Below are 27,913 nucleotides of genomic sequence, written 5' to 3' on the forward strand. Positions count from 1 at the left end.
AGTATGTGCTGGGGGCAGCCCGCATGCGTAGGCACACATTCTGGCCTTACTAATAGAATTGGAATTAACCCGCTATCCCTGAAATTGTAATTAGTGTGTGGAGCCTCAGACTGGGTGCTGGCTGTAGATAGACAGATGATGCTGTCATTTCTTTTTGGCCTGACTGTAATTGATGGATGCAAGCTGTCTAGCAGCAAGGCTATATATTTTTTTGTTTTATAAGATTTTATTTGAATTCTACTTCGGATCTGCCATCAAAAAATGCAGTGATTGATATTCTTCCTGATATGTTTTAGATAGCCTTAACTAACCCAGAGCAAAATACTAAGTTGGTGTCAGAAATCCCCAAGAGAAATATTAGGATTTAAACTCATCATATCTGGAAGAGAACATCATCCTGTTTATGTGCTCTATTGTAATGACATTGGCGATCATGATCTTCAATCTGTCTTTATTCTGTTTACCGAACTAGTGATCGTTGCCTTGGGGAAGTTCCCTTTCGAGCTGTTACTCTATCCATGACCGTGATTGCTCTTGGCAAACTTTTAAGTAGTTGTTTTGAGGTTCAAAGTTAGTTTATTATCGAAGTACATACAGTATATGTCACCATATACTACCTTGAAATTCATTTTTTACAGGAAAATAAAGAAATACAATATAATTTATGGAAAACTATAAATAAAAAAGATTGACAAACAACCAATGTGCAAATGAGGACAAATCATGCAATTAATAAATAAAAAGTAAAGTAAATAAGTAATACTGAAAAAAGTAATTAAATAATACTAATATTTTAGGAGCATTTGTAAATCCTCGTTGAGCGTTTAAGTGCAAATCATATGCTCAACAATTCAGGAACAACTTCTTCCCCTCTGCATCAGAGTTCTGAATGGACAATGAACCCAGGAACAATACCTCACTATTTTTTTCTCTTTTTTGCATGGCTTATTTATTTTAACACATACTGTGTCCATGTACATACATACATACACACACACACACACACACACACACACACACACACACACACACACACACACACCAATTATATTAAATCTGATTCTGATTCTGATCACTGTAGCCAGAAATGGACAGAGCAGTGAAAGACTTCATAAGATATGTGCAGATCTACCCAAGAAAGACAACAGAAGGAGCCTGCACTTGAATATAAGGTGCTGGATAGATCTTGATTAAAGGCACTGGAGTATCTGCACATTTCAGGCCAAATATTCTTTGACAGTAGTTTATATATTATTTTTCCTGCTTCATATATAAAGAATTATATATAATTAAAAGAATAGAAGCCTAATAACATTTGAGGTTAAATATGCATAAATAAATAAACAGCAACAAGTGCTTAAACTGTAAACAGCATTATAAAACAATGGTTTAAAGTGTTTACAGTGCAGTGCTGTGGCGGGGATAATAGATAGAGGGAGTGGGGAGGCTAATTAGTTTGGTTGATTAGATTAAGATGGCGTTAAAATTTTGTTTAAATAGACCTATAGTGCTTTCCAGAAGGAAGCTTTTGGAAAAGGCAGTTATTCCGTAAAGCCTCCTAAATTTCAACCTCTATGACTTAACAGGGCAAAAGCATCTTCAGATGATGTGTACCTTGTTGGAACCATTTCTGATTAGATATTTTTTCTGCTTTAAATACTTTCTCCTTATGGAAAAGAAACAGAAACACCCAAGTAAAATGTGAGGTCTTTGATGATGATCTGTAAATTTTACTTCAAATGATCTTAATCAGTACCAGAAGCAGATTTTTCTTCTGATTCAATTATATCAGAATGCAAAACATATGTTGAATTTTTTTTCTCTGATTACAGAATTACTTCATCTCATCTAGTTAGTCTTTCTCTGAAAATGGAACATGTTTTAATTAGAATTCATTCTCACTTTCAGTTGTTGAATCTGTAATAAAGCAAACCACTCTGTCTCCCCTCTTACCTCTTTTCACCTGCCCATCACCTCCCCTGGGGCTCTGCTCCTTTGCTTTCTCTCATGGTCCACTCTCCTTTCCTCTGATTCCTTCTTCTTCAGTCCCTTTCCACCTATCGCCTCCCTTCTTCTTACTTCATCTCCCCATTCCCAACTACACCCATCTGGTGTCACCAATCACCTGCTAGCTTGTACTCCTTCCCCTCCTCCCCACTTTCTTATTCTGGCTTCTTCCCCTTTCCTTCCAGTCCTGATGAAGGGCTTCAGCCCAAAACGTCAACAGTTTATTCCTTTCCATTGATGTTGCCTGATCTGATGAGTTCCTCCAGCATTGTGTGTATATTACTCTGAATTTTCAGCATCTGCACAATTTCTCACATTTATGATTTTCAGGGAGAAGTTTGTTGCTTTTGAGACCCAGCAGTTTTAGCAGCAGTAGGGGGGAGCCTGCACAGTTCAAAACTGGTTTTGCCGATACAAAGAAAAAGTCAGGCTTTTGTGGAGTTGTAGGTTAAATTTGCTGCCTTCGGGAAGGAGGTTCAGGAGTCTCAGCTCCCACACTATGAGGTTCAGAAACAGTTATTACACCTCAACCATCAGGCCCCTGAACCAGAGGAGATAACTTTACTCAACTTCACTTGCCCCACTGTTGAACTGTTCCCACAACCTATGGACTCACTTTTAAAGACTCCACTATTCGTGTTCGCAGCATTTATTTATTTATTTGCACAGTGTTGTCCTCTGCACATTGTTTGTCCATCTTTGTGTGTAGTTTTTCATTCATTTGATTGCATTTCTTTGTTCCAATGTGAATGCCTGAAAGAAAATGAATCCTAGGGTTGTATATTGTGACATATATGTACTTTGATAATGAACTTACTATGGATTTTGAAATTCACTTTGTTCTATGTTAATGAGAAAATTTCAATGCCATCCACCCCACCCCATTCTCTCCATACTCACACCATTTTGTTGGTGTTTTTTTTAAAGGCACCTTTCTTCAAGGTTCCTTAAGGTTGTTATAGCCGGAGGAGGTAGTAAGGATAGTTTCCTACTACCTATTAACTCATTCCAATGACGTGCATCTCAAATAGTCTCTGACAACCAAGTCCAGCTCCTAGCCTTCACACGTGGCTCAGCTGCTAAGCCTGGTGAACCGTTTCTACTGACAGGAGAATGAGCAAAGGCGTGTTACTGGTGCCTTAAAACCAGTCACTTTGGGTAGATGGGATTCATCAGCGATTGTTGGCAGCTCACCTAGGAGAAAGAAAACTCTGATCTCTAACCTCTGTTACCTTGTGGCTATACCCACTCTTGAGAAAGGAGTAAACCCTGAGGAGAAATCCAGAGCTGGAGTCCCTGTGGCAGTCCTATGTTGAGTTCAATGCTGACTGGCAACTCCTGTGACTGTATCGGTTCCTGACGTTCCTTTGGATTCATCAGCTGCATGGAGAGATGGAATTTGCTGGATGGGAAACACCTTGCTCTCCATATGGTAATACCTGGCTTGCATATCATGTCAATAGCTAGGACATAGTGTTCATTGTCAACCCTGACCAACGAAGAGCCTGATGATCTTTCTTCAGAATAAAGCATTAAGCAAATCTGTTTGCAAATTTATTGTGTATGCATGAAAATCAGAAGAAAACTCACCATTGCAGATGAAAGTAACGAAAATATCCTCTGCACACATTCCTCCATGTCTCAGTCTTTAGTTAAATAATACTTTAGTGAACCTCTAATTCCCTACAACTAGTTTATATCAAAGATTGTGCAAGTCCTATAAGAGTTCATTGGTAGATTGTAGATAATTCTTAATTGGAATCTACTGGTACCCTTAAATGCTAAAGTGAAGGCATGCATATTATACAGTATACTTTTGAAACCTTGCATTAATTATACGTATGTTCACCGCCTATGTTCTGTCCATGCATTTGGAATTCAGCTTCCGGCAGTAGCAGATGGTATTGAAGAAACGACAATGGCAGAAGGCACAGGGATTGCAACATGGTGGAGAAGGTGGAAGGCACATTCCCCAGAGCTGCACACACTGCCCATTGTACCCTCTTAGTTTCTTCATCTTATGGCCCAATGGTCCATTGTCCTGCATTGAGAAAATGAAAAAAATGCTGAGAAGATTGTGGTCCAATCACTTTAGTAAATTTTATTTAGAAAAGGGAATCATTTCATTATTGATATGTACTCTCTTCGTAATTAACCATCACCTTTCAACTTCTGAAACAGGGTGAATAACTTCACTTACCTCAACACTGAGCTGATTCTACAACATACTATCAAAGACTCTACAACTCATGTTCTAGGTATTAATTGTTCTCTTTCAATATTTTTATTAGTTACTGCATAAAGAAATACAGAGTCCAAGAAGATACATAGAAACCATAGAAAAACTACAGCACAGAAACAGGCCTTTTGGCCTTTCTTGGCTGTGCCGAACCATTTTCTGCATAGTCCCACTGACCTGCACACAGACCATATCCCTCCATACACCTCCCATCCATGTATCTGTCCAATTTATTCTTAAATGCTAAAAAAGAACCCGCATTTACCACCTCATCTGGCAGCTCATTCCATACTCCCACCACTCTCTGTGTGAAGAAGCCCCACCTAATGTTCCCTTTAAACTTTTTCCCCCTCACCCTTAACCCATGTCCTCTGGTTTTTTTCTCCCCTTGCCTCAGTGGAAAAAGCCTGCTTGCATTCACTATCTATACCCATCATAATTTTATATACCTCTATCAAATCTCCCCTCATTCTTCTACGCTCCAGGGAATAAAGTCCTAACCTATTCAACCTTTCTCTGTAACTGAGTCTCTCAAATCCCAGCAATATCCTTGTAGACCTTCTCTGCACTCTTTCAACCTTATTTATATCCTTCCTGTAATTTGGTGACCAAAACTGAACACAATATTCCAGATTCGGCCTCACCAATGCCTTATACAACTTCATCATAACATTCCAGCTCTTATACTTAATACTTTGATTAATAAAGGCCAATGTACCAAAAGCTCTCTTTACGACCCTATCTACCTGTGACACCACTTTTAGGGAAATTTGTATCTGTATTCCCTGATCTCTCTTATACTTAATACTTTGATTAATAAAGGCCAATGTACCAAAAGCTCTCTTTACGACCCTATCTACCTGTGACGCCACTTTTAGGGAAATTTGTATCTGTATTCCCTGATCTCTCTGTTCTACTGCACTCCTCAGTACCTTACCATTAACCCTGTATGTTCTACCTTGGTTTGTCCTTCCAACGTGCAATACCTCACACTTGTCTGTATTAAACTTCATCTGCCATTTTTCAGCCCATTTTTCCAGCTGGTCCAAGTCCCTCTGCAGGCTCTGAAAACCTTCCTCACTGTCTACTACACCTCCAATCTTTGTATCATCAGCAAATTTGCTGATCCAATTTACCACATTATCATCCAGATCATTGATATAGATGACAAATAACAAAGGACCCAGCACTGATCCCTGTGGCACACCACTAGTCACAGGCCTCCACTCTGAGAATCAATTCTCTGCTACCACTTTTTGGCTTCTTCCATGAGCCAATGTCTAATCCAGTTTACCACCTCTCCATGTATACCTAGCGACTGAATTTTCCTAACTAACCTCCCATGCGGGACCCTGTCAAAGGCCTTACCGAAGTGCATGTAGACAATATCCACTGCCTTCCCTTCATCCACCTTCCTGGTAACCTCCTCAAAAAACTCCAATAGATTGGTCAAACATGACCTACCACGCACAAAGCCATGTTGACTCTCCCTAATAAGTCCTTGTCTATCCAAATGCTTGTAGATTCTGTCTCTTAGTATTCCCTCCAATAACTTACCTACTACAGATATATTGTAAGTCAAGAGAAAAAAAGTACCTGATACATTATATTAAAAACACAGTTACAATCACAAAATCCTGTATTCATAAAAAATTAGATTAAATCATAATATTGAAATACAATAATTTTGTTATCATTAACATCATCAGGTGCCATGCCCAGTTTGAGCTTTGACTGCCATGGCCCACACACTCCTGTTTCGGGTCAAGTGGATCAATTAAATGGTATTCATTTCCAGTTCTCTGGCTGCTGTCTCCATCATCATTTGTCTTTGTCTTCCTCTTGCTTTCTTCCCTTCAATCTTTCCCATAATTACCATGCATTCTAACTCCTCTTTCCTAATCACACATCTAATGAAGTTACGTTGCCTTTTCATGATCTCATACGTTATTTCTCTTTTCGTGTTTGCTCTGTCCATGACATCCTCATTAGATATTCATTTCGTCCATGATATTCTTTGCATCCTCCTCAAAAACCACATCTCTGCTGCTACAATTCATTTCCTCATGATACTAGATATTGTCCAACATTCTGAGCCATATAACATAACTGGATAAATGTAACATTTCAGTACTCTGAGGTGGGTTGTCATGCCTAGTTTAGTATTGATCAGTATACTCGTCATTCTCGTAAATGGGGAAGACATAAAACAAGTACAGAACTTTTGCTACTTAGGAAGCTGGGTGACATCAGATGGCAGGTGTGACTTGGACATCAAAAGAAGAATAGGGATGGCAAAAGACACCTTTATGAGAATTTTGTTATACAGAAAAAAAATCTAAACCCACTACCAAAGTCAGAGCTGTTAGGAAAAGCAAGAAAGGGGGGGAAAACCCTTATCATATAGTAAAATGTATTATTAGCCACCATCTGTACTTTTACGACAAATCAAAGGTTTTGAAAATAACTAAAAATGGTCCCCACAATATATAAAACTCTTGGCTAGATTCAAAACCTGAACAATGGATCTTCTCTAAATTTAAGCATGACATAACATCACATAACATTGAGCATGAGTAGGCGGAGCAGCACCCTTCCATTTAAGCAAGAGTGCCCTCCTAGCTATAAGAGAAATAAAAGCCAAAATATGCAAATCAGATGTCTCCAAAATAAAGTCTTTTCTTCCAACAATACCAAATAATGTGGTCAAAGGGTTAGGCTTAAAATTTACCTTGAAAAGTACCAAGAAAGTTTGAAATACTTCCTTCCGATATCTTTCAAGGCTCGGACATGTCCAAAACGTGAATTAATGAAGCTTCTCCATTATTACATCCATCACAGAAAGGAGATATATCTGAATTAAAAACGAGATAGCTTATCTTTAGACATGTGAGCCCTATGAACCACTTTAAATTGTAAGAGGGAATGACAGGCACATTTCGATGAAGTGTTCACCAATTAAAAATTTCATTCCAAGTTTCCTCAGAGATTGAAGTCTGTAAATCTTGTTGCCAAAGATTTTTAACTTTGTCTATAGGAACATTTCTCATTCCTAGCAACATACCATTAATATTGGATATTGAATCATTATAAAAAGGTTTCAGATTAAAAATTACATCTAATAAGTCCTTATTGGAACGTAAAGGAAATGTATATAATTGAGAACGTAGAAAGTCTCTAACTTGTAAATAATGAAAAAAGCGAGTTTTGGGTAATCAATATTTAGCTGACATTTGCTCAAAAGAAAGAAGACTTCCTCCAATAAACAAATCCTGGAAGCATTTAATACCCAATCTATCCCATTTTTTAAAAACTGAATCGGTCTTTGAAGGTTTAAAAAAATAGAACAAATGGGACTAGGCAAAGAAAATCTCAATAGACCACTGTGTACATACATCTATTGATGCTTCTGGATACATCTTCAGTGATGTTCCTGGAATCATCGGGTGTTTCGGGTCTTTCAACATCATACAACCTCCTCCAGATGACCCAGCCGGGGCTGATCAGACCCCAGCTTGTGTCCAGATGGTTAGCTACTTATGACTCCATGGCTCCCCTCTTTTGAGCCACAGCCATCTTGAGGCCCTCTCTGCCGCATCGGTGGTACTGCGGATGGCTCTCCTCTTCCTCTCTCCCTCGATGTCCAAAATGCTGATGGCCCTAACTAAAGAACGGGCTATGAATCCCTTACAACCAACCTCCACTGGGAGACACCTCGCTCTCCATCCAGCCTGCTGACAGTTGCTGAGCAGTCCTGCGTACTTGGAGAGCTTCCTTTCAAAGGCCTCCTCCAAGTTATCTTCCCATGGGACTGTCAGCTGCAGCAGCACCACTTGCTTAGTAGACTCAGACACTAGGACCATGTCTGGTCGCAGGGTGGTGGCTGCGATATGGTTGGGGAACTTCAGCTGCCTTTCGAGATCCACCAACAGCTGCCAGTCCCTTGCAGAGGTCAGAATGCCTGCAGATGTTCTTTCGGCAGGTATTGGCCGCTCCCCAGCTCTGAAAAAGGCAATGGTTTGCTTGGAGGGTCGGGACCGCTTCGCCCACTCAACTCCTGCACTGACGGCTTCAGCGATGGTCTTCAGGACCTGATCATGCCTCCACTTGTACCGTCCCTCACCAAGTGCCCTTGCACAGCCGCTGAGGATGTGCTCCAGAGTTCCTCGCTTGGAGCACAGTGGGCACGCAGATGACTCTGTCTTGCCCCATGTGTGCAGGTTTGATGGGCTTGGAAGCACATCGTCCACTGCCTGGATGAGAAATTGGATGCAATGTGGTTCGGCTTTCCAAAGATCAGCCCAGGTCACTTTCCTGTCAAACGCATTCTCCCATCTTGTCCAAGCTCCCTGTTGCTTCATTCCCACCGTCTTGCAGGCTATCTCCTCCACTACTGCTCTCACCTCCTCCTGAACTAGACGACGCCTTTCCTTCCCTCTGGTGTCCATTTGGGGAGTTGGAAAGGATCCTAGCCCAGCTCGGCCTTGTGTGACCACTCCCACCAGCCTCCTGTGACGCAGCCTCGCCTCTGTCTCCTGAACAGCTTCCTCTGCCCTTCACTTCCTGCCAGTACTTACTTGGATCCCTGCTCTAGCCACCTTCGGGTTACTTGAGTCCCTATACTGTAGCACTTCTCTGGCTCTTGTTACCTTGAATTCTTCCTCCAAGGATTTGAAGGGCAGTTGCAGTTTGTTGTGGTGTCCATAGAGTGCGATGCTGCTCAGGCTCTTTGGCAGCCCCAGCCATCTCCTGAGGTGGTTGCTAACCCTCCTCTCTAAGGTTTTGACTGTCGAGATCGGAACTGCATAGACGAGGAGGGGCCACAGGATTCTGGGAAGAATGCTATGCTGATACACCCAGGCTTCAAACTTCCCAGGTAGGCCAGACTTGTCCACAGACTTCAGCCAGCCATCCAACTCAGTGCAGGTTGCCTGAATGGATGTTGTGTCCCTTAAAGAGCAGTCAAAAACTTTGCCTAAGCTCTTGACTGGCTTTTCTGTGATGGTTGGGATGGCTGTGTCTGCGATGCTGAACCAAAACTTGTTCTCCAACTTCCCTTTCCTCAGCACCATCGATCTTGATCTGGCAGGTTTGAAACGCATCCGGGCCCACTCCACCAGCTTTTCGAGCCCTTGCAGAATCCTCCGGCAGCCTGGGACTGATTCTGTGGTGACTGTGAGGTCATCCATGAATGCCCTGATAGGTGGTTGCCGTTGAGCGGAATTCATTCTGGGCCCTCTGCACTCTGGTTCAGCAGACTTAGTGAGCATGTTCATGGCTAGGGAGAACAGTGTCACTGAGATAGTGCACCCTGTGATGATGCCGATCTCCACCTTGTGCCAGGTTGGTGTAATTGCTCCTGAAGAGACCCTCATCCTGAAGTTGCTGTAATAATCAGCGACAAGGTCTCTGATTCTGCTGGGGACGTGATATTTGGTCAGTGTGAGCTGCACCAGCTTGTGTGGAATGGAGCCATGTGCATTTGCCAGGTCGAGCCACCACACTGACAGGTTGCCCTTGTTTTCTCTGGCCTCCCTGATGAGCTGTTTCACCACGCCGATGTGCTCCAGACAGCCCGGCATCCCTGAAATGCCACCCTTCTGGACTGATGTATCAATATAGGTGTTCTTTGCTAGGTAGGTGCACAACCGGTTGGAAACTGCACTGAAGAAGATCTTTGCCTCGACACACAGCAGGGAGATGATGCGAAACTGATCTATCTGGGTGGCATTTTCCTCCTTCGGGATCCACACCCCTTCAGCCACTCTCCACTGTTCTGGGATCTTCCCCTTTTCCAGAAGATTCTCAGGATCTTCCACAGACGCAGCAGGAGTTTGGGGCAGTTCTTGTACACTTTGTATGAGGTGTTGCTTGGTCCTGGAGCCGAGCTTGCCCTTGCTTTGCGGACGACCTCTCTGACTTCCTTTAGTTGCAGCTCTGACATGTCGAACTGCACATCCTGTTCAGGTGGGTCTATTAGGATGTCGCACTCTCTCAACTCCTGCTCTCTTTCAGGATCATTATATACCTTCTTCAGATGTTGGTCTATGTCTTCCTGCGAACAGGCCAGTTTCCCACTGCGCTTCTCCCCCAGCAACTCCTTGGTGAACTTGAAGGGGTTGGCGATAAAGGCAGCACGTTTTCGAGCCCTTTCACAACGCCGCCTTCAATGCCACTCTGCCCGGCGGAGGACCCTGATCTTCTTTCGTAGTATGCACATCAGCTGGGCCAAGCCAATGCGCTCCTCTTCTCCAGCCTCCTTGTATTGGGACTTCAGCGCTTTCATCTCCTGCCTGATATTGTGGATCCTCAATGCTCTTTGGTTCTTCGAGTAAGATGTTTTGGAGCCTTCCTTCTCCTCTTCTCCAGACCGTTCAGCTGCGATACTGACAATAATTGTTGTCATGGCTTGCAGCTTCCTATCAACCCCTCCCTTCGCCGTTGCCTCCAGAATTTGGTTAACATCTTCATCAAGCTGCTTCCACAGTGAAGTCATGTTAGCTGCAGGCCATTTGATCCACCTCCTGTTAGACTTCATGTTTGAGGGATTAGTTTGCAACACTTGGAGGTTCCGGGCACTATGGGGTGACTCCGGGCCTGGCCCCTCCTTCGTCTCATCAGGTTGGACACCTGCGCGTTGTGCTGCTCCTGCTCCCGCCAAACACATCATCCTCGCTTGGTGGATCTTCAAGCCGTGATCATTCTTGCAGATTTTGCCACATGCACACTGCTTCCTCATCGTCGTTTGTTCATTGCCTGGGTCTGATGTCGTTGTGTCCATCCGACTGGGGTGCTCATCCTCCCCCCCTCTCGGGCACCCCTGGGGGTACCAAAGAATTTCCTAAAGGATAAAGGGAGTGAGGATCCAAGAAAAGAAATAATAGAAAATTTATTAACAGAGTTAGCTTCTAAAGAAATCCATATCGGACAGTCCTCACGGTTAATGTAGTATGTCCAAAACATAAGATTTCGTATATTGACTGCCCAATAATACAACCTAAAATTTGGTAAAGCAAAACCTCCATTCTTCTTAGATTTTTGAAGATGAACTTTATTTAGTTGAGAGTGTTTGTTTTTCCATATACAAGAAGATATAATAGAATCGAGAGAGTCAAAAAAAGATTTAGGAATAAAAACGGGTAATGCCTGAAAAAGGTATATGAGTTTAGGTAAAATATTCATTTTAATAGAGTTAATTTGGCCAATCAAGGATAATGAAAACGGTGACCGGTTTGAAAGTGTCCTTTTCACAAAATTCAGTAAGGTAAGAAAATTTTAATTAAATAGGTATTATAATTCTTAGTAATTGTTACAGCCAAATAGATAAATTGATTTCTTACAATTTTATAAGGAAGGTTAGTATTAATTGATAACAAATTATTCAAAGGAAAAAGTTCACTCTTATGTAAATTCAATTTGTATCCTGAAAACCGGCTAAAACGAGGAAGTAGAGAAAGCACAGGAGGTAATGAAGTCTCGACATTAGAAGTAAAAAGCAGTAGGTCATTAGCATAAAGTGAAACTTCTCATGGTCCAGTCCGTGATGTCCGTATTCCGGTTCACGGTCCAGTCCATCGACCCTTGCTCCAGGTTTTCCTGTCTACCCTGTTTCTGTTCTTGTTGAGCTCTAATTGAGTCAGCTGATGCTTGTTGGGGCTGGCTGCATAAATACCTTCAGAGACCAGGACATGGCTGCTGGATTGTTCTTGTCCTACTCCTTGTATCCCTTCCTCTGCCTCCTGTTTCCTCGCCTGAAGCCCTGTCTTGTCTTGCTGGTAACTCTCGCCTCACCTGAAGTTCTCATCTCGCTTTGCATTGCCTGAAGCCTTGCCTTGTCTTGCTGGTAACTCTCACCTTGTCTTGCCTGCAGTCTTGTCCTGGAGCCACCCTGTACCTAGCTCCCTTCCTGTCCCTTGCCTCTGCCCAGGTAAGCCAGGCCGTCTTGCCATTACCTGCGGTTGGTTCTGTCCCTTCCTGTCCCTTGCCTCCATCAGGTAAGCAGGCCGTCTTGCCGTTACCTGCGGTTGGTTCTGTCCCTTCCTGTTCCATGCCTCCGTTGGGTGGTGATCCATGTCCTGCCCAGAAGTACCGCACCCTGCCCAGGAGGAGCCTGCCTAGCCTCAAGCCTGAAGACTCCAGCCTCCTGCCTAGCCTCAAGCCTGAAGACTCCAGCCTTCTGCCTAGCCTCAAGCCTGAAGTCTCCAGCCTCCTGCCAAGCGTCGCCTCAAGTCTCTAGCCTCTAGCCTCAAGCCTGAAAACTCCATCCTCCTGCCTCCTGCCAAGCCTCGCCTCTAGCCTCAAGCCTGAAGACTCCAGCCTCCTGCCTCCTGCCAAGCCTCAAACCTCAAGCCTCAACCCCGAAGACTCCAGCATCGTCCTGCCTGCCAGCTAAGCCTCGTCCTTGCCTAGTTCTGGGGTCTCTGGCTCGGAGTCCAAGCCCGGGCTCCTAGCTCTCTTGTCCAGTCCCGTTCCGGGTTCCTGGTTTTCGTGTCCATGTCCTTGCCCTCACCCTGTATCCTAGTCCTGTCCCTAGTACTTCAGTGTCTGTGTCTTGCACTTGGGTCCGTTCCCAGCCACCTCCTTATGACAAAACTATGAATAGTCCCTCTCCTTAAAATACCAGTAATATCATTAGATTCTCGGAAAGCAATGGCTAAGGGTTCTAAAGCCAAGTTAAAGAACAAAGGGCTCAAGGGACAACCTTGTCTAGTTCCACACTGAAGTTTAATTGGTTTGGAATACTGAAAATTGAAAATCCTAGCAGAAGGGGCTAAATAAAGTAATTTAATCCATTGAATAAAATCGGGCCCAAAATTAAATTTTTCTAAAGTTTTAAATAAATAATTCCATTCAACCCAATCGAAAGCCTTCTCAGCATCCAAAGAAATCACACATTCCGATATCTCCTTAGAAGGGGAATAAACAATGTTTAATACATGACGAATATTAAAGTGGGAATATCGATTTTTAATTAATCCAGTCTGATCATCAGAAATGATAGATGGTAAAATATTTTCAATCCTACAAGCCAGAACTTTGGATAGGATTTTAGTATCAACATTAAGTAAAGATATTGGTCTGTATGAAGAACATTTGGTTGGGTTCTTATTCTTTTTAAGAATAAGCGAAATAGAAGCTTCATAAAAAGATTGTAGCAACCTACCCAACTCAAAGGAGTCCGAAAAAACTACACATAAATGAGGTATAAGCAGTGAGGAAAAAGCCTTATAAAATTTTGCAGAAAATCCATCAAGACCCAGAGCCTTCCCCAAGTGCAAGGAACGTACAGCCTCGGCAATTTCCTCATATAAAATAGGTTGATCCAACTGTTTTCGGTTATCAACAGAAAGTGTAGGAATGTTTAATTGGTCTAAAAATTATTTATTACAGTTTTATCTTTGGGAGGGTCAGAACTATAAAGTTTAGAATAAAATTCTTTAAAAATATTGTTTATTTCTACATGGTCTGTTGTCCTATCACCGTTGGCTTTTCAAATTTCTGTAGTTTGCCATTTAGCTATAAAGGTTTTTAATTGGTTAGCCAATAATTTATCTGTTTTGTCTCCGTAGATATAAAATTGACTTTTATCTTTTATAAGTTGAGTTTCAGTTGAATATGTTAAAAGAAGATCATATTTCGTTTGAATTTCAACACGTCTTTTATACAAAGCAGGATCTGGAGCTAAGGCATGTTATTGTTCTAACTGTTTTAACTAATTAGCTAACTCAATTCTCTCTTTATTAGCTTTTTTCTTGATACTTGCGGTATAGGAAATAAGTTGACCTCTAATAAAAGCCTTAAAGGAATCCCATCTAATAGGACTAGAAGTCTCTTCCAAAGTATTCTCTTCAAAAAAAAAAGAATAATTTGTCTCTCCAGAAATTTTAAGAAATTTTTATCAGATAACAAAGTTAAATTAAAATGCCAAGATCTGTTTGTTTGAGGAAGACCAGGTAGATTTAAAGATAAAATCACCAGAGCATGATCTGAAACAGCATTTTCTTTATATTCACAGGATCGAACTGAAGGAATCATTTGACTATCAATAAAAAAGTAATCAATCCTGGAATACATATGATGGACATTAGAAAAAAAATGAATACTCCCTATCTAGTGGATGTACAAAATGCCATACATCTACAATACCACATTTCATTAAAAAAGATTGAATAAACAAAGCTGATTTATTAGGTGTCGCTGTTTTAAAGGACGACCTATCTAAAACTGGATCTAACCAGCAATTAAAGTCTCCTCCCATCACCAATGAGTAAAGGCTCAAATCTGGCAGCAACGAGAAAAAAAACACTCAAAAAATCCTGGATCATCTGTATTCGGAGCATACAGATTAGCAAATACCATTAATTTATTATCTAATTTCCCTGACACTATGACAAAGTGCCCATTAGTATCAGACACTACTTTATGTTGGACAAAGGGAACTGTATTATCCATAAAGATTGAAATTCCCCTTGACTTAGCCTGGAATGAGGAGAAAAAATGTTGTCCATTCCATCTACTGAAAAGATGTAAGTTGTCACATTTACCATAAGACCATAAAAAAAGAAGCAGAAGTCGGCCATTCGGCCCATTGAGTCTGCTCCACCATCTTATCATGAGTTGATCCATTCTCCCATTTAGTCCCACTCCCCCGCCTTCTCACCATAACCTTTGATGCCCTGGCTACTCAGATACCTATCAATCTCTGCCTTAAATACACCCAATGATTTGGCCCCCACTGCTGCCATGGCAACAAATTCCATAGATTCACCAACCTCTGATTAACAAAATTTCTTCGCATCTCTGTTCTGAATGGGCGCCCTTCAATCCTTAAGTCAAGCCCTCTCATACTAGACTCCCCCATCATGGAAAACAACTTTGCCACGTCCAATCTGTCCGTCCCTTTCAACATTCGAAATGTTTCTAGGAGGTCTCCCCTCATTCTTCTAAACTCCAAGGAATACAGTCCAAGAGCGGATAAACGTTCCTCATATGTTAACCCTCTCATTCCCGGAATCATTTTAGTGAATCTTCTCTGTACCCTCTCCAACGTCAGCACATCCTTTCTTAAATAAGGAAACCAAAATTGCCCACAGTACTCCAAGTGAGGTCTCACCAGCGCCTTATAGAGCCTCAACATCACATCCCTGCTCCTATACCCTATTCCTCTAGAAATGAATGCCAACATTGCATTTGCCTTCTTCACTACCGACTCAACCTGGAGGTTAACCTTAAGGGTATCCTGTACGAGGACTCCCAAGTCCCATTGCATCTCAGAACTTTGAATTCTTTCCCCATTTAAATAATAGTCTGCCCATTTATTTCTTCTGCCAAAGTGCACTACCATACACTTTCCAACATTGTATTTCATTTGCCATTTCTTTGCCCATTCTTCCAATCTAACCAAGTCTCTCTGCAGACTCTCTGTTTCCTCAGCACTACCGGCCCCTCCACCTATCTTCATATCGTCAGCAAACTTAGCCACAAAGCCATCTATTCCATAATCCAAATTGTTGATGTACAATGTAAAAAGAAGCGGCCCCATCACGGACCCCTGTGGAACACCACTGGTAACCAGCAGCCAACCAGAATAGGATCCCTTTATTCCCACTCTCTGTTTCCTGCCAATCAGCCAATGCCCTATCCACATATGTAACTTTCTCGTAATTCCATGGTCTCTTATCTTGTTAAGTAGCCTCATGTGTGGCACCTTGTCAAAGGCCTTCTGAAAATCCAAATATACAACATCCACTGCATCTCCCTTGCCTAGCCTACTTGTAATCTCCTCAAAAAATTGTAATAGGTTTGTCAGGCAGGATTTTCCTTTAAGGAATCCATGCTGAGTTCTGCCTATCTTGTCATATGCTTCCAGGTACTCTGTAACCTCATCCTTGACAATCGACTCCAACAACTTCCCAACCACCGATGTCAAGCTAATAAGTCTATAATTTCCTTTTTGCTTCCTTGCCCCCTTCTTAAATAGCGGAGTGACATTTGCAATCTTCCAGTCCTCCAGAACCATGCCAGAGTCTATCGACTTTTGAAAGATCATCGCTAATGCCTCCGCAATCTCCACAGCTACTTCCTTCAGAACACGAGGGTGCATTCCATCTGGTCCGGGAGATTTATCTACCTTTAGACTATTCAGCTTCCTGAGTACTTTCTCTGTTATAATTGTGACTGCGCACACTTCTCTTCCCTGCCACCCTTGAATGTCCGGTATACTGCTGATGTCTTCCTCAGTGAAGACTGATGCAAATTCCTCCGCCATCTCCTTATCTCCCATTACAATTTCTCCAGCATCATTTTCTATCCATCCTATACCTACTCTCACCTGTCTTTTACTCTTTATATACTTGAAAAAGCTTTTAGTATCCTCTTTGATATTATCTGCTAGCTTCCTTTCATAGTTAATCTTTTCCCTCTTAATGATCTTCTTAGTTTCCTTTTGTAAGCTCTTAAAATCTTCCCAATCCTCTGTCCTTCCACTAATTTTTGCTTCCTTGTATGCCCTCTCCTTTGCTTTAACTTTGGCTTTGACTTCTCTTGTCAACCATGGTTGCATCCTTTTATCCATTCGAAAATTTCTTCTTTTTTGGAATATACCTGTCTTGCACCTTCCGCACTTCTCGCATAAACTCTAACCGCTGCTGCTGTGCCATCTTTCCTGCCAGTGTCCCTTTCCAGTCAACTTTGGCCAGTTCCTCTCTCATGCCACTGTAATTTCCTTTACTCCACTGAAATACCGACACATCAGATTTCGGCTTCTCTTTTTCAAATTTCACAGTGAACTCAATCATATTATGATCACTGCCTCCTAAGGGTTCCTTCACCTCAATCTCTCTAATCACCTCCGGTTCATTACACAATACCCAATCCAGTACAGCCGATCCCCTAGTGGGCTGAACAACAAGCTGTTCTAAACAGCCATCTCGCAGACATTCTACAAGTTCTCTCTCTTGAGATCCAGTGCCGACCTAATTTTCACAATCCACTCACATGTTAAAATCCCCCACAATTATCATAACACTGCCCTTCTGACAAGCCTTTTCTATTTCCTGTTGTAATTTGTAGTCCACATCACTGCAGCTGTTTGGAGGCCTATACATAACTGCCATCAGGGTCCTTTTACCCCTGCAATTTCTTAGCTCAAACCATAAAGATTCTGCACCTTTCGATCCTATATCACCTCTTTCAAATGATTTAATATAATTTCTTTCCAATAAAGCCACGCCTCCCCTCTGCCTAGCTGCCTATTCTTCCAATACACCGTGTATCCTTGGACGTTCAGCTCCCAGAGACATGCATCCTTTAGCCACGTCTCAGTGATGGCCACAATATCATACCTGCCAATCTGTAGCTGTACGACAAGATCATCCACCTTACTCCTTATGCTGCATGCATTAGTACAACACCTTAAGACCAGTATTTGGTACTTTTTGCTTTGATTTCACTGCAACTCGTCCCAATGGCTACAAATTTGCCCCATCACCTGCCTATCTTTCCTGACATCTTTACTGCTCACTATCTTAGATTTATTTCTGTTTTCCCCTTCCTCCGCTCTATCATTCCGGTTCCCATCCCCCTGCCAAATTAGTTTAAACCCTCCCTAACAGCTCTATTAAACTTTCCTGCCAGGATATTGGTCCCCTTCGGGTTCAGGTGTAACCTGTCCATTTTGAACAGTCATACTTCCCCCAGAAGAGATCCCAATTATCCTAGAATCTGAAGCCCTGCCCCCCTGCACCAGTCTCTCAGCCACGCATTCATCTGCCTGATCCTACTATTCTTACCCTCGCTAGCATGTGGCACAGGTAGCAATCCCGAGAGTACTACCCTGGAGGTCCTGCTTCTCAGCTTCCTTCCTAACTCCCTGAAATCCCTCTTCAGGATCTCCTCCTTTGTCCTATCTATGTCATTGGTACCAATGTGTACGAGACAACTGGCTGCTCACCCTCCCCCTTCAGAATATTCTGGACCTGATCCGAGACATCCCGTACCCTGGCACCTGGAAGGCAACACACCATGTGGGTATCTCTATCAGGCTCACAGAATCTCCTGTCCGTTCCCCTGACTATGGAATCCCCTATGACTACCGTATTCCTCTTCTCCCTCCTTCCCTCCTACACAACAACGCCAGGCTCAGTGCCAGAGACCCGGTCACCGTGGGCGTCCCCTGTCAGGTCATCCCCCTCAATAGCATCCGGAACAAGATATTTGTTGCTGAGGGGGACAGCCACAGGTGTGCTCTCCACTATCCGGGCATTTCCCTTCCCTCTCTTGACAGTGACCCAGTTTTCTGACCCCTGTAGCCTAGGGATGACTACCTCCCTGTAGCTCCTGTCTATCACCTCTTCACTTTCCCTGATAAGCAGTAGGTTATCAAGCTGCAGCTCCAGATCCCTAACACAGTCTCTGAGGAGCTGCATCTCAATGCACCTGGCGCAGATGTGGCCATCAGGGAGGCTGGAGGTCTCCCAGGATTCCCACATCTGACACCCTGAACGAAGCACTAACCCTGCAGGCATGCTATCTAATTCTACAGGAATGAAACAGGAAAAATAAGTCTACTCACCCACTTACCTCACCAAACAGACGAACTTTTTAAACTGTTAGCTCGTATTGTTAGCTGTGAGAGCCCTGCTGTTCCTGTCTGTCCAGGCTGATTCGCGAAAGAGGGGAGGGGAGTAAAAAAGAGTTGGTGCTTCACTCTCGCCCCTTCCCGTTTACTGCCGAAGCCCGTTGAAGCCAAAGCCCTACACTCTGCTACCACTCACTTCGCTGCCTGGACAGCTGCCCGCTGTATAGGGTGGTCTCCTTTATAAACTCTCCACGCTGTCCTGTTACATCATGTGCCTGCGCAGTCTCGTCCTTCTTGCACTCGAAGAAGTTTTTTAAAAAAAATCTGCCTTCTTTCAGAATTCAGTTCCCACACCGCTCTGTAGTCCCGATCCAAAAGAAAGCCATTGGTAGCAACCTTCCTTTTTAAACTCTCCACGCTGTCCTGTTACATCACACGCCTGCGCAGTCTCATCCTTCTTGCACTCGAAGAAGTTTTTTAAAAAAAAACTGCCTTCCTTCAGAATTCAGCTGCCACGCTGCTCTGTAGTCCCAATCTCAATACGTACATGTGTTTCTTGTAAAAGAATAATTGGTGCCTTAAGTTTTTTAATATAGGCAAAAATCTTATTCTGCTTCACAGGGTGATTTAATCCTTTCATGTTAAGACTGAGTAAATTAATATTATAGCCTGTTATTAATATTATTTAATAAAGAAATCAAAGTAATAACCAGTAAAATTAACATTAAAACCAAACAATAAGCCTTGAAATAGGGTAATCAAGCAACATATTTGGCTAACATTCCACAACAGCTCACAGAAAAAGACACCTCCCCCCTCCCCCCTCCCAAAGTCAGAAGGCCAGGCAAAAGAAGGCTGGCAGCTATAGCTAATCACATCGCCCTCCCAAAACAACCTGCTGGATTTGACTCCTAATTAATTCGAAGGTCGACTGTGTTCCAAGCTAGACTAAACGATGGCCAAAACACAACTTAACCCTCATAACAAGAACACAAATAGATTAATGTTTCAAAATAATAGAACGAAAAATATCCGAACAAGCCATATTGATAAAAAAAACTAGAAAAAAGTGTATAAAATAATTAAAAAACTTATCAAAATTCATAACATATATTCAGACTCAGTATTAATTCATTAAAATCTTATTCTCTGAGTGAAGTAATTTAAATCACAAGGAGGTTTAGCCGCGAAGGTTCACCAAAAATAAGAGAAGCAATTATTCATATAGCAAGGTACTAACCAGTCAACCCATTGTTTTTAAGAACTCCCGGGCTTCTTCACTCGAGTGAAACCATTCTTTAGGACCATTTTGCAGAGTGATTCTAAGACGAGCAGGATAACGAAGAGACGGCTTTAAACCTTTGTTAAAAAGCTCCGACATAACCTCTTTGAACTTAACACGCTCATTCATGACCTGGGATGAAAAATCTTCAACAAATCTAATCTTCTGATCCTTGTAATCAATCATTCCGCTTCGATGAGATTCATGAATTAAACGTTCCTTTGTTTGAAATTCATGAAAACAAATTATAACTGATCTGGGTTTGGCTCCCGGAGGTGGTCTGGGCACGGGCAATCTGTGAGCTCGGTGGATCATAGGTGCAGACAGTAAGATTTTAGGAAATAATTGTACCAAAAGGTTTGCAAAGAATTCAGTAGGCTGATCACCTTCCGTTAACTCTTCAAGACCCAGAATTCGTATGTTATTCCTTCTACTTATGTTTTCTAGATAGATAATCTTCTGTCTTAATTTCTCATTAGATTTAGATTGCTTTTCACAGAGCTTTTGTAGGTCATCCATTCTTGCATCCAATGAGTTTCTTCATTCTCTTCAATTCATTTATCGTGCTCAGTTAAGGTTTTTTGAATAGAATCCAATTTTGCGTCCGTTAGTTTAACTTCAGACCTAAGTTGCTGGAACTCGTCGGAGGATTCTTTTCTGTGTTTTTGAAGCAAATCTATTATAGAATCCAAGGATGCAGGAGCATCTTTTTTACTAATTTTGGCACCCCTCGTACTCATAGTACTCATAATAAAAAATATCACGTTTAAAAGTGAGGTTTCAAAACAGATTGGAAACAGTAAAGTAGGTGAGATAGGAGTGACTGCAAGAAGATGTTACTCCATTCACAACCAGCAGGAGAATCCTAGGTATTAATTGTTAATCAATCAATCAATTAATTAATTTTAACAGATTGAACATCTCTTATGCAAAATGCTTAGGGCTGGAAGTGTTTTGGATTTCGGATTTTGGAATATTTGCATCTATATAATGAAATAGCTTGGGGATGGGACCCAATCCTAAACACAAAATCCATTCATATTACATATACAGAACTGTGCAAAGGTCTCAGGCACATATATATATATAACTAGGGTGCCTAAGACTTTTGTACAGTACTTTATTTGTCAACGTGAAGAAGAGAGCAAGTTTGTAAATCCAGCGGGAGCAAAGGATGTTGGGAATGGCAAGGATGGAGCACCGTGGGAGGGGTGCGGGAGAGGTGGCAGAGAAGGAGTGCCAGGGGCAGGGAGTGATGGAGGTGCAGACACATCTAGCTTTGAGACACCAGGCAAGGTCATTTGATTCCAAATAGTTGGTTTATTGACCATTACAGTATGTCTCTGTGGTGCTTCACACCCCTTCTCCTTTTCCCAAGCTTGAATCCCTTCTCCCTGCCTCCTTCCCATTCTCAGTCCACAATAGAGACCCATATAAGAATCAGGTTTATCAGCACCAACATGTCATGAAATTTGTTTTTTTTTGTTGAGGCAGCAGTACAGTGCAATACATAAAATTACTACAGTACTATGTAAAACTCTTAAACACCCTAGCTATATACAGTATCTATAAAAAGCTTTCATCCCCTTGGAAGTTTTCATATTTTATTGTTTGCAAATATTGAATCACAGTAGATTTAATTTGGCTTTTTTGACGCTGATCAACAGAAAAGACTTGTGTCAAAGTGAAAGCACATTTCTACAAGTTGGTCTATATTTATTATGATTATTAAACACAAAATAATCGTTCACATAATTACTCACAACCTTCAAGTCAGTATTTAGTAGATGCACCTTTGGCAGCAATTACAGCCTTGTATCTGTGTAGATTGGTCTCTATCAGTTTTGCATATCTGGATTCTACAATTTTTCCTCATTCTTCTTTACAAAACTGCTCAAGCTCTGTCAGATTGCATTGGGTATTCTGAGTAAACAATCCTTTTCAAGTCCAGCCACAAATTCTCAATTGAATTGAGGTCTGGACTCTGACTTGTCCTCTCCAGGACATTAACTTGGGTGTTTTCCAGCTGAATGGCTTATGTAGTTTTGGCTTTACGCTTGGGGTCATTGTCTTGCTGGAAAACAATTCTTCTCCCAAGTCACAGTTCTCTTGCAGACTGCATCAGGTTTTCCTCCAGGATTTCCTTGTATTTTGCTGCATTAATTTTACCCTCTACATTCACAAGCCTTCCAAGGCCTGCTGCAATGAAGCATCTCCACAGACTGATGCAGCCACCACCATGCTTCACCAGTAATGGTGTATTTTTGATGATGTGTAGTGTTTGGTTTATGCCAATTGTAGCGTTCAGTCTGATGGTCAGAAAAACTCAATTTTAGTCTCACCAGACCATAAAACCTTCTTCCAGCTGACTTCAGAGTTTCCCACATGCCTTCTGGCAATCTCTAGCTGAGCTTTCATTTGAGTTTTTTTTTCCAAAGGTGGCTTTTCTTTTTCTCTCTCCCATAAAACTGTGACTAGTGAAGCACCCAGACAACTTTTGTTGTATACACAGTCTCTTCCATCTCAGCCACTGAAGCTTGTAACTCCCACACAGCTATCATAGGTCTCTTGGTGGCCTCCTTCACTAGTTCCCTTCTTGCACGGTCACTCAGTTTTTGAGGATGGCCTGCTCCAGGCAGATTTACAACTATGCCATATTCTTTCCATTTCTTGATGATTGACTTAACTATACTCCAAGGGATATTAAGTGAATTGCAAATTTTCTCCTCACTCGTACTTTTCAATAACCCTTGCACGGAGTTGCTTGGTTTGTTCTTTTGTCTTCATGGTGTAGTTGGACCTTCCAGATACAGGTGCATTCTTACGACAATCAATTGAAACATCTTGACTGCACACAGTGATCTCCATTTAATTAATTATGTAACTTCTAAAATCAATTGGCTGTACTAATTATGATTTGATGTGACATATTAAAGGGGGTGAATACATATGCAATTAATTATTTTGTGTTTTATATTTGTAATTAATTTAGATCACTTTGTAGAGATCTGATTTCACTTTGACACAAAAGAGTCTTTCTGTTGATCGCTGTCAAAAAAATCAAATTAAATCCATTGTGATTCAATGTTGTAGAACAATAAACCATGAAAACTTCCAAGGGGGGTAAATACTTCTTATGGACACTGTACATCTGCTTAAGACTTTTGCATAGTGCAGAACAGCTTATACATATAAACTGAAGGTAATTTTATATAATAGTTTTAATAATTTGTGCATGAAACAATAATATGTACATTGAACCATCAGAAAGATAAGCTATCACAACTTTGACTGCCCAGGAGGACAGTCAGTGAGTGTATGACATCAGTCATTCCCAATTCTGAATTTATGTGCTACCTGTAAGCAGTCTTTGTCTTGCACTTTTTCATCACACCTGTACTTAACAGTAAAAATTATTACAATCCATTAATATAATAAAAATATAATGTGTGCAGATTAACAAAAGCAGCACAGCAGCATCAGGAGAATACCTGAACCTGCTGTTGAAAAACGGCAGGCTTTCAGTCTCCACCTATGATGCTATGCTTCGATTAAAAGAACCTTCCCAGTGCCTTGTAGAATTTTCCATTTGTGGGATCATGTCAGCACTCAAAAAAATTTCACATTTCGGAGGTTTTCGGATGATTGTTATCTTGTGTATTTGCATAGTTTGTCTTCTTTTGCACATCGGTTGGTATCAATCTTCGTTTGTCTGTAGTTTTTCATTGATGTTATTGTATTTCATTGTTGGAATATAAGGCGTTGTTTCTCCAACCTAAGTGTGGCCTTATCCCGACAGTGGAGGAGGCCATGGGTGGACATAATGGAATGGGAATGGGAAATGGAATTAAAATGGGTGGTCACTGGGAGATTCTGCTTGTTCTGGCAGGGTAGACTACTGTTTGGCCAGCCTCCAACCTGATGGCATGAACATCGATTTCTCAAACCTCCAGTAATGCCTCCGTCACCCCTTCACCATTTCCCATCCCCTTGCCCTCTCTCATGTTATCGCCTTGCCCACCCGTCACCTCCCTCTAGTGCTCCTCTTCCCCCCCCCCCACTTTCTTCTTTCTTCCATGGCCTTCTGTCTCTTTCACCAATCAACTTCCTAGCTCTTTGCTTCATCCCTTCCCCTCCAAGTTTCAGCTATTGCCTGGCATCCCTCTCTCCCCTCCCCCCACCTTTCAAATCTCCTGCTCAGCTCTTTTCCTCCAGTCTTGCCATAGGGTTTCAGCCCCAAACATTGACAGTACTTTTTTCCATTGATGCTGCCTGGCCTGCTGAGTTCCTCCAGCATTGTGTGTGTGTTGCTCCTGTACCAGCATCTGTAGATTTTCTCTTGTTTGCAACTCTGTTTCTGGAGATAGTCACACCCATTAGATTAGCTGCCTCAAATTCAGTCTGTGGTCAGGGACAAGAGGGTGTGACTGTGAGTGAGGACTCTAAGCGACAGTGCTGGATAAGCCTCGGCCCTTGAGCTTGTCCAACAAGTCTGCGATTCTTGCTCCCTGTGTGGATGAGAGTGGGGACTGTAGGAAGGATGAGCAGCCTAACTGGCACCGTAGTTCATAAGCCATTGAAGAGGGGGGAGAGAAGAGAAATGTAGTGGTAATTGGGGATAGTCTAGTCAGGGGAATATTCAGAGCTCTCTATCAGAAGGAAGGAGCATCCTGAAGGCTGTGTTGCCTGCCTGGTGCCCGGGTTCGGGACATCTTATTTGATCTGCAGAGGAATTTGCACTAGGAGGGGAAAGATCCAGTTGTCGTGGTCTATGTGGGTACCAACAACATAGGTAGAATGAGGAAGGAGGTTCTGCTGAAGGAATTTGAGCAGCTAGGGACTTAATTAAAAAGCAGAACCAAAAAGGTGGTAATCTCTGGATTGCTACCTGAGCCGCATGCAAATTGGCACAGGGTCAAGAAGATTAGAGAGTTAAATGTGTGGCTCAAGGAGTGGTGTGGGAGAAGTGGGAAATTGGCACCAGTATTGGGGAAGGAGGGAGCTGTACCAATGGGACGGGCTCCACCTGAACCGTGATGGGACCTGGATCCTGGCGAATCACATAACTGGGGCTGTGGATAGGGCTTTAAACCAAATAGTAGGGGGGTGGGTTCAACAGATTGGAGAGGTATGGAGAAAGTAAAAGAGAAAAACGTGGATAAAGATAAAGAAAAAACAAAAGATAAAAAAGAGAAAAGTATGAGTGGAGTGAAGAAAAGTCAAGTGCAAAAGAGAAAGATTACAAAATTTTAAAAGCACAATGAGTGTAAGGGCACTTTATTAGAATGCCTGTAGTATTCAAAACAAGGTCAGTGAACTTGTGGCACAAATCTGTACAAAGGGGTATTATTTAGTGGCAATTACAGAAACATGGTTGCAGGGTGGAGAGAACTGGGAATTAAATATCCAAGGATATCAGGAAATGCGGAAGGATAGGCAGGAAGGTAAGAGAGGTGGGGTAACGCTCTTAATTGAAGATGAGATCAGGGCAATAGTGAGAGATGATATAAAATCTAAGGAGTAGAATGTTGAGTCCATGTGGTTAGAGATTCAGAATAGTAAAGGGAAAAATGTCACTGGTGGGAGTTGTCTAATGGCCACCAAATAATAACATTTCAGGCACAGGCAATAAATAGAGAAATATCTGAGGCATATAAGAATGGAATAGCAGTTATGGTGGGGGACTTTAACTTGCACATAGATTGCGTATATCAAGTTGGTTGAACATAGAACATAGAATAGTACAGCACATTACAGGCCCTTCAGCCCACAATGTTGTGCCAACCCTCAAACCCTGCCTCCCATATAACCTCCCCACCTTAAATTCCTCCATATACCTGTCTAGTAGTCTCTTAAACTTCACGAGTGTATCTGCCTCCACCACTGACTCAGGCAGTGCATTCCAAGCACTGTTTTTGTGTGTAGGTAGGAGTGTGGGAGGGAGGTAACAGGTTGGAGGGCTGTCCGTCTATTTAGGAAAGAGGGCTGAGGACTGCTTGGTGTGTCGTTAGGTGGAGGGAGAAATGCGGTTGGAGGACTGTCTGTGTGTGTTTTGGTGCCTGGGAGTGTGGAAAGGGGTTGGAGGACTGTCTGTGAGTGTAGGGAGTGTGGAAAGGGGTTGCAGGTCTGTCTATGAGTGTAAGTGGGAGTGTGGAAAGGGGTTGCAGGTCTGTCTATGAGTGTAAGTGGGAGTGTGGAAAGGGGTTGGAGGACTGTCTGTGAGTGTAGGTGGGAGTGTGGAAAGCGGTTGGAGGTCTGTCTGTGAGTGTAAGTAGGTGGGAATGTGGAAAGGGGTTGGAGGACTGTCTGTGAGTGTGGGTGGGTGGGAGTGTAGAAAGAGGTTGGAGGTCTGTCTGTGAGTGTAGGTGGGTGGGAGTGTGGAAAGGGGTTGGAGGACTGTCTGTGAGTGTACATAGAACATTGAATAGTATAGCACATTACAGGCCTTTGGCCCACAATGTTGTGCCGACCCTCAAACCCTGCCTCCCATTTAATTCCCCACCTTAAATTCCTCCATGTACCTGTCAAGTAGTCTCTTAAACTTCACTAGTGTATCTGCCTCCACCACTGACTCAGGCAGTGCATTCTACGTACCAACCACTCTCTGAGTAAAAAACCTTCCTCTAATATCCCCCTTGAACTTCCCACCCCTTACCTTAAAGCCATGTCCTCTTGTATTGAGCAGTGGTGCCCTGGGGAAGAGGCACTGGCTGTCCACTCTATCTATTCCTCTTAATATCTTGTACACCTCTATCATGTCTGCTCTCATCCTCCTTCTCTCCAAAGAGTAAAGCCCTAGCTCCCTTAATCTCTGATCATTATGCATACTCTCTAAACCAGGCAGCATCCTGGTAAATCTCCTCTGTACCCTTTCCAATGCTTCCGCATTCTTCCTATAGTGAGGCGACCAGAACTGGACACAGTACTCCAAGTGTGGCTTAACCAGAGTTTTATAGAGCTGCATCATTACATAGAAACATAGAAAATAGGTGCAGGAATAGGCCATTCGGCCCTTCAAGCCTGCACCGCCATTCAGTACGATCATGGCTGATCATCCAACTCAGAACCCTGTACCTGCCTTCTCTCCATACCCCCGATCCCTTTAGCCACAAGGGCCATATCTAACTCCCTCTTAAATATAGCCAATGAACTGGCCTCAACTATTTCCTGTAGCAGAGAATTCCACAGATTCACCACTCTCTGTGTGAAGAAGTTTTTCCTCATCTCGGTCCTAAAAGGCTTCTCCTTGATCCTCAAACTGTGACCCCTCTTTCTGGACTTCCTCAATATTGGGAACAATCTTCCTGCTTCTAGCCTGTCCAATCCCTTTAGAATTTTATACGTTTCAATCAGATCCCCCCTCAAACTTCTAAATTCCAGAGAGTACAAGCCTAGTCGATCCAGTCTTTCATCATATGAAAGTCCTGCCATCTCAGGAATCAATCTGGTGAACCTTCTTTGTACTCCCTCTATGGCAAGAATGTCTTTCCTCAGATTAGGGGACCAAAGCTACACACAATACTCCAGGTGTGGTCTCACCAAGGCCTTGTACAACTGCAATAGTACCTCTCTGCTCCTGTACTCGGATCCTCTCGCTATAAATGCCAACATACTATTCGCCTTTTTCACCGCCTGCTGTACCTGCATGCCCACTTTCAATGGCTGGTGTACAATGACACCCAGGTCTCGTTGCACCTCCCCTTTTCCTAATCGGCCACCATTCAGATAATAATCTGTTTTCCTGTTCTTGCCACCAAAGTGGTTAACCTCACATTTATCCACATCAAACTGCATCTGCCATGAATTT

The 27,913-nt window shown here is 42.5% G+C and overlaps 1 protein-coding gene across 1 annotated transcript in view; it reads right to left on the minus strand.

Annotated features, from left to right (window-relative positions):
• Positions 1-3,554: 3,554 nt before the first annotated feature.
• asip1 (agouti signaling protein 1) overlaps positions 3,555-27,913 on the minus strand; it is a gene marked incomplete at its 5' end in the record, with an annotated part of 73,580 nt that continues 49,221 nt past the window's right edge. The window contains one exon of the mRNA XM_063073877.1: positions 3,555-4,048. Coding sequence (XP_062929947.1) covers positions 3,860-4,048 — 189 coding nt within the window. The remainder of the gene's footprint in view (positions 4,049-27,913) is intronic.

Source organism: Mobula hypostoma, chromosome 2 (assembly GCF_963921235.1).
Source record: "Mobula hypostoma chromosome 2, sMobHyp1.1, whole genome shotgun sequence".
In the NCBI taxonomy this organism is placed as follows: Eukaryota; Metazoa; Chordata; class Chondrichthyes; order Myliobatiformes; family Myliobatidae; genus Mobula; species Mobula hypostoma.